The 7,186-nt window shown below is 39.4% G+C and overlaps 1 protein-coding gene across 1 annotated transcript; it reads right to left on the bottom strand.

Annotated features, from left to right (window-relative positions):
* Window positions 1–1,449: 1,449 nt before the first annotated feature.
* Window positions 1,450–5,906, bottom strand: LOC104229284 (transketolase, chloroplastic). Its single transcript, XM_009781908.2, has 7 exons — window positions 5,340–5,906; window positions 4,243–4,333; window positions 3,997–4,102; window positions 3,629–3,911; window positions 3,304–3,452; window positions 3,074–3,227; window positions 1,450–2,745 (listed from the first exon to the last, which is right to left on the bottom strand). The coding sequence occupies exons 1-7, from the start codon at window positions 5,826–5,828 to the stop codon at window positions 1,786–1,788; spliced, it is 2,232 nt and encodes a 743-aa protein (XP_009780210.1). The 5' UTR covers window positions 5,829–5,906; the 3' UTR covers window positions 1,450–1,785.
* Between the last annotated feature and the right edge of the window lie 1,280 nt (window positions 5,907–7,186).

Below are 7,186 nucleotides of genomic sequence, written 5' to 3'. Positions count from 1 at the left end.
CATGTTATTTGCTAAAGGATTCATTTTTTTGTTCACCTTACTGAAATTGTTCTAGCAAATTATGAGTTTGATATCGTTCTACATCATACTTATTATATGTTGTACGTCTAATCGGATGGAACACTAGCACTGTTCAGGATAATTAATTCTGTGAGCGGTCAGAATGGGAGGATGCTGGAAAGGATTTTAATCCAAACATTAATTGGCCGAAAACAAATGCAAGTGTTGGCCTAATTAAGTTTGTTTTGATGATTGACAAAGGAACTTAAGCATGAACCACGTCCATAAAAATAGTGTACACAAACACGGGCAGATTCGAGCACAAGGTATGCACGTGAAGGAGATAAGCTTAAGTGGTTATATCTTATATCTCCTGAACGAAAAGGTTGCAAAAGTGATAAGGAGAAGAACTCCTTACTCGAAGAGAACTCTATCCTAAATAAGGGAGGAGTTAGAAGTTGAAGATAACTAGAACTCTTCCACCAAGAAAGTGCATTATACTTCTAGCTTTTTCCTATTCTATTAACTCTATATATTTCAGGATGTTTTCATTTTACAGGTATGCACATACGCTGAAGTTAAACGTGATTTGAGAGCAAAATAACAAGACATTTTGCAAGCAATTCTTGTGTGATTCAAGTGTTCGAACTTGAAGCTACATGAACCAGATAGATGAATCAGTTCCAAGTGTCTGTCTCTTATTATAGTTTCATTGTAATAGGGCTTTTGAGTTGTGCTTTTCAGCTTTATCTAGAAGCAATTGTACTAGGTACTTTACGTTTTGCATTTATTATTCCGCGACAGTAGTATAAGGAACATATAAAAGAACCAAGTCCTTCTATAATCTGTGCACGCAAAAATTAAACACCACACAAATTACGCCTTCTTGTGTGATATTGAAGTATAAAACATCAGCAAGATAGGTGCAAATGAATCAAATCCATCGAGAGCTTGAATTACCTTCCTAAGTTCTGTGCATATGGCAATGAGACCACACGACTATATACAAACCAGTCATAGAAATGATTACCGATGGCTGAAATTTGATTTAAAAGAGAGCTTATGCTAAAGGTACCGATGGTGTGGCCTAGCCGTACGTCAACAAAGTGAGATGAAATTTATGAAAGATCAAGATTCAAATTTAAAGACAAAAAATATAATGAGTGATTTCTTTTTAATTTGCCTAAATCTTGTTTGGGCCACATTTTGTTGCTTAGAAAGACCCCCATTTGCTTGAAGAGATTAGATTTCCATATTTTCTTCAATGGCTAAAATACAATATCTAAACAGGGCCAATTCAAGAGGGATAACTCTTCTCAACCATCCAAAATTTAGAAGGAAAATGTGTATAGAAGCAATTTGATTCCTTCACACCAACATGTCATCAAACTAGTCAAAAACTATAAGGTTCAATTGCTTCTGATCAGAATGAACCATATGGAATAAAAATGAAGAAAAGAAGGCCTCTACGCATGAAACTCCAATTGAGAAAGAGACATTTGTGATCAATCAACCAAACAAGATTACAAACTCAACATATGGTGTAAGTATACAAATTCAGGAGCATCAATGTACCTAATCTCTATCCTAATCTTGGATTCATTCCGATGGCTCTACGCTCAACTGAAGAAAAAGAAGTTTCACCCTTACTTGAATCCAGGCGGGCGTCTGTGAACTGTGGCGAGAGTCCATTTGATATCGTTTCCACCATTATATCACATCTCATAACCTAAATGGAATCAATTCAGTAGACCACCAACAACCAAGAATGGCAACTAATAAGGCCTAAGAAACTTCTTTAGCTGCAGCTACAACAGCCTCTGCTGTAATACCAAACTCTTTGTATATCTTTCCAGCAGGAGCACTGGCACCGAATCCGTCAATTCCAATGGCTTTTCCTTTATCTCCAACAATTTTCTGCCATCCAAATGTTGATGCAGCTTCAATGCTAACTCTAGCTGTAACAGATTCTGGAAGGACGCTTTCTTTGTAATCAGCTGGTTGTTCATCGAAAAGCTCCCAACAGACAAAGGAAACAACTCTCACTGCCTTTCCTTCTTTCCTGAGTTCATCGGCAGCCTTGACAGCAATTTCTAACTCTGAGCCAGTACCGATCAAAATGACATCAGGTTTGTTGCCTGAAGAATTGTCTGATACAATGTAGCCACCCTTTGCTGTTCCTTCAATAGAAGTTCCAGCAAGTTGAGGCAACTTTTGTCGAGAGAGGGCAAGGATTGATGGTGTCTTCCTTCTGAGGACAGCCACTTTGTAAGCACCGGCTGTCTCATTCCCATCTGCTGGACGGAACATCAGAATGTTGGGCATTGCACGGAAACTTGCCAAGTGCTCAATAGGTTGATGGGTTGGACCATCTTCTCCTAGACCAATTGAATCGTGGGTCATAACATAAATAACTCCAGCTTCAGACAAGGCTGAAATTCGCATGGCTCCTCTCATGTAGTCAGTGAACACAAAGAAAGTAGCGCAATAGGGAATAAAGCCAGGGCTATGCAGAGCAATCCCATTACATATGGCTCCCATACCATGTTCACGAACGCCAAACCTTAAATTACGCTCTTCTGGAGTGTTCTTTTGGAAGTCACCAAACATTTTCAAAAGGGTCATGTTTGATGAGGCAAGATCAGCACTACCACCAAGGAAACCGGGTAGAACCTTGGCAAGAGCATTGAGGTTTTGTTGTGACAAGTTTCTGGTGGCATCAGCTGCGCTCTCGGGTGTATAAGTCTGAGATCAAGAAAACATGCAAATAACTGATTAAGATAATTTTGATACTGCAAAAGCCACAGCAATTATCAGTTTTTGGCAAACCATATTAGAGGAAAGCTGACTAAGGAGCAGTTATGCCAAAATAGTTATTTCAATTTTTTTTTAGAATTTAGGGCCTTGTAGTCAGAAAAGATAGATGAATGTTTGGAAAATCCAGATGAAGACAAGCTCTCACTTACTGCAATAGAAACAATTTGCAAAACCCCAATCAAAAGTTAAGGACTGATATAAAGATAGTCTATTTAAACTTGGATTGAGATTTGAAATTAAGATAACAATCACTCACAGGAAGAGCTTTCTCCCATCCAGCAGGTAGTTCACCAGTAAAGATGGATTTCAATTCTGCAGCTTCCACTGGGTACTTTTTCTCATATTCGGCAAACTTGGCATTCCATTCGGTTTCAAAAGCAGCACCCTCAGCTGCATGACGACTCCAATGGCTGCAGTAAGTTCGTGATACCAATATAAGTGACTGCAAAGGTAAAATAAACTAGGTAAAGAGGATGTTATAGTAACCTCTTCACATCTTCAGGCAAATGGAAAGGCTCATAAGGCCATCCAAGGTTATTTCTAGTGGCCTCTACTTCCTTTGCTCCAAGTGCACTGCCGTGCACACTGTAAGAGTTTGCCTTGTTAGGAGAACCAAAACCGATGGTTGTAGTGACCTGCAAGAAAAGAACAGTCAGAGTACTGATAGACATTACAAAGAAATCGGGAAAGGCAAAGGGAAAAACAAAAAAGATGGAAAGAAAGAGCAGTATAAACTTTATGGTAAACAAATTGCAATGCTTTTTATGTGTTTCCAGGATTTCTTCCTAGTTCACGACAGTATATATTGGACCTTGATCATAGTGGGCTTGTCTTTGACAGATTTGGCTTCCTTAATGGCAGCACGAATCTCATCATAACCGGTGTTACCATTCTTCACCCAGATCACGTGCCACCCAAGAGCCTCAAAACGGGCTCCAACATCCTCAGTGAAAGCAATTTCCGTGTCACCATCAATTGAGATGTGGTTGTCATCATAGAAAGCAATCAATTTTCCGAGTCCCCAGTGTCCAGCAAGGGAACAAGCTTCTTGTGAAATACCCTCCATCTGGCAACCATCGCCAAGAATAACATATCTGCACAGTCAACAGTCATTTGCCATTAGGCAAACAAGACAATACAAAGTCAAAAGGGTCTTTGGGAGAATGGACACTCTGTTACGTGTAGTGGTCAACAATCTCAGTGTCTGGCTTGTTAAAACGAGCAGCCAAGTGCTTCTCTGCAAGAGCTAAGCCAACAGCATTGGCAATACCTTGGCCCAGAGGACCTAATAACAAATAAAATAAGATCACAATTAATTAAATGGACTCATAACTCAAAAGTTATGGAAGCAAATATATAGCACCAGAAGCAGAAATATGAATCAATAATTATCAGAAGTGCATAGGCATATGAAAGTACACTAACCAGTGGTGACTTCAACACCAGGAGTCTCAAAGTTCTCAGGGTGACCAGGGGTTTTGCTACCCCACTGACGGAAGCTCTTCAAATCCTCTTCCTAATCAGTTAGTAATACTAAAGATAATCAGTAAGGCACAATGAACGAAAAGAACTAGTTTAAACTTCAATAACAAAGATGAGCCATAGATAGTCGCTTAAACAAAAATATCTATACCAAATCAATTAAAGATGATCTTCTCCTAACAACAACAACAACATCCCAGTATAATCCCACAAGTGAGGTCTGGGGAGGGTAGTATGTACGCAGACCTTACCCCTACCCCGAGGGGCAGAGAGGCTGTTTCCGATCTTCTCCTAAAAACAGTTGAAAATATTATCAGGTATTGTCCAAAATGTCATCAAACAATGATTTTTCTATCAATTTATAAAACAATGGGATGGAAAACAGCAAATCTGAAGCCATTTCTTCCTAAAAAGAACGATCCAAATCCAATTCTGAACAGAAAACAGCAAGATAGAGTGTGTTTGGATATAAAAGTTGTCGACACATGTTAATAGTCCAAGGTGTAAAATGTGTAGGATGACGTATAAAGATACTATTTTGACATAATTTCAGGTATTAAAGGATCAGAACAATGCCAAAATGTTCATCTAAGTTGCCCTTTTGGTAGAAACATCTTCTTCTATTTTCTAGAATTCAAGTATTCAAATACTCCCTCTATTCCAGTTTATGTGACACTATTTCCTCGGTAATCCATTTCGAAAACGAATGACACATTTCTTTATTTAAAAACAATTTAACTTTAAACATTCCGTTTTATCCTCAATCACAAGTTTTTATAGCCACAGAAATGTTATATCATACCATAAGTTTCAAAAGTCTTTATTTCTTCCTTAAACTCTGAGTCGTGTCAAACTATATCACATAAATTGAAACGAAGTGATTACATTTTTGGCCATCCCAAATAAATCCACAAGAACATGGGGCCATAGCCATACACACAGGCGCGCACATCACTCACACATACACACACACACACACGAGAGAGAGAGGGGGAGAGAGAGAGAGAGAGAGAGAGAGAGAGAGAGAGAGAGAAATAGACCTGAACAGAATCATAACCAGCGAGGTGAAGGAGAGCATACTGAAGCATACAACCATGACCAGCAGAAAGAACAAACCGATCACGATTAAACCAATAAGGATTCTTGGGGTTATACTTCATCACTTCATCGTACAGTATATGACCCATTGGAGCACAACCCATGGGCAAACCCGGGTGACCCGAATTAGCCTTTTCAACAGCATCAATAGCCAAGAATCGAATAGTATTCACTGATTTCTCAACGAGGACCGCATCAGTCTTATCCAAAGTCTCTACGGTTGCAGAGGCCTGAACAGAAGTCTGTTGTTTAGAGATGGTGGCGGAGCAGGGAGAAGCACGGCGGTGGGTGGTGGTGAAAGTGGTGGATTTAAGGCCGGAAAAAGTGGGGAAAGAGAGAGAAGGAGAAGAAGAGGTCGAGGCATGGCGAGGGAGAGAAGGAGAAAAGAGAGCTGCTTGAGAGAGAGTAGTGAGAGAAGATGAAGAAGCCATGGCTCTGCTGTATTGATAATTGGGGAGGAGAATAGATAGATATATTGGATAATTGAAATACGTGAGCCGTTGGTTAGCTTTTGGAGAGAGAAAGGGAGCTACCTGTTTCCTATTTTGGCTCCTTATGGCTCGATCGGACAGAGAATAGAGGTGGGTTTACCTGTTTAATTTCAACTCTATCCAAATATCCAGCTTTTCTATAGCACAATAGAGTGAAACTAGCTAGTTAGGAGTTAGACTAAGAATGTCATTGGTCGTCTTTTAATGCAGGGCTTTACCTGATAGTTTTACTATACCAGCCATCTATTTCGTATTTTGTATTTCGTATTTCGTATTTTGTATTTTATATCCCTTATATTGCTGTTATTTATTATGCATTTTTATGGTACTAATATATCGGCTCCTATTACCTTTTTGAGCTGAGGGTCTCCTGGAAACAGTCTCTCTACCCTTCGGGGTAGGGGTAAGGTCTGCGTACATATTACCCTCCCCAAACCCCACTTGTGGGATAATACTGGGTTGTTGTTGTTGTTGTTGTATCCAAATATCCAGCTTTACTGATACAAATAATTCTAAAAGACTTCCCATAAAAAGTATCTTCATTTCATGCTTGTTTGACTCAAAAGATATTAAATTTTTTTTAAATAAATCAGTCAAAGATAAAGGGGTAAATCCTAGTCAAACATAATTAATTTCAGATCGAAAAGTTAACAACAATGATTGCATATGGGACGAAAGAGATATGATTGATCTTATTAAGATTCGACATTGTCTTTCTTATCGACCGATGAGAAAGTAGATTTACATACTTTCTTCAATGTCATTTCCTCTTTTTCTAGAATACAAGAAGGGAGCTTTTTTGTCTTCCTTTTTAGAAAATGGAGAAGCCCCCCCAATTGAGAGCTTTCTCTGGTTATATATAGTCAGGGTATCCTTGCTCTTTGCTTGACTCGACATCTTCTTGCCACTGGTGTGTCTTGGTCGTGATTTTAGGCGTCACTCTTACCGATTCGGCGGATGTCATAGAGGAGAAATGGAGTGGGATCTGTTGACCGTCGTTGTCTAGTTACTGAGATGGGATATCGGTCAACTTGGTCGTGATGGTTAGATTTTGACCAATACAGTTAGTCCCCCCGTCTTTCGGGGTCGTCCTATGTCGGATTCGGCAGATGGATCATGTTCATTACGATTTCGAGAGAAATCTGACCTACGACTTTCTGTTCCTTAGTCATATTTTGTGGGTTTTTAACGGGGTGGCGGCGTTCTTTCGATCCTAATGGACCGTTGCGACGGTTTCGAAACCTAAACGTCGTTGGGTATCGAAACGTTGTTTCGTGGTTATGGTCATTATTACACAC

This window comes from Nicotiana sylvestris, chromosome 8 (genome assembly GCF_000393655.2).
Source record: "Nicotiana sylvestris chromosome 8, ASM39365v2, whole genome shotgun sequence".
Lineage (NCBI taxonomy): Eukaryota > Viridiplantae > Streptophyta > Magnoliopsida > Solanales > Solanaceae > Nicotiana > Nicotiana sylvestris.
Note: the sequence above shows the minus strand (reverse complement) of the source record. Positions and strands in the feature narration are given on the sequence as shown.

What these genes read in the sequence shown, in the direction of transcription:
- LOC104229284 (XM_009781908.2), bottom strand. Translation starts at nt 5,828, where the DNA reads ATGGCTTCTTCATCTTCTCTCACTACTCTCTCTCAAGCAGCTCTCTTT. An exon ending in ACAAGCCCACTATGATCAAG is followed by an intron (nt 3,453 to 3,628) that starts GTCCAATATATA and finishes CTTTTCTTGCAG; the next exon opens with GTCACTACAACCATCGGTTT. An exon ending in TTGCCTGAAGATGTGAAGAG is followed by an intron (nt 3,228 to 3,303) that starts GTTACTATAACA and finishes AACTTACTGCAG; the next exon opens with CCATTGGAGTCGTCATGCAG.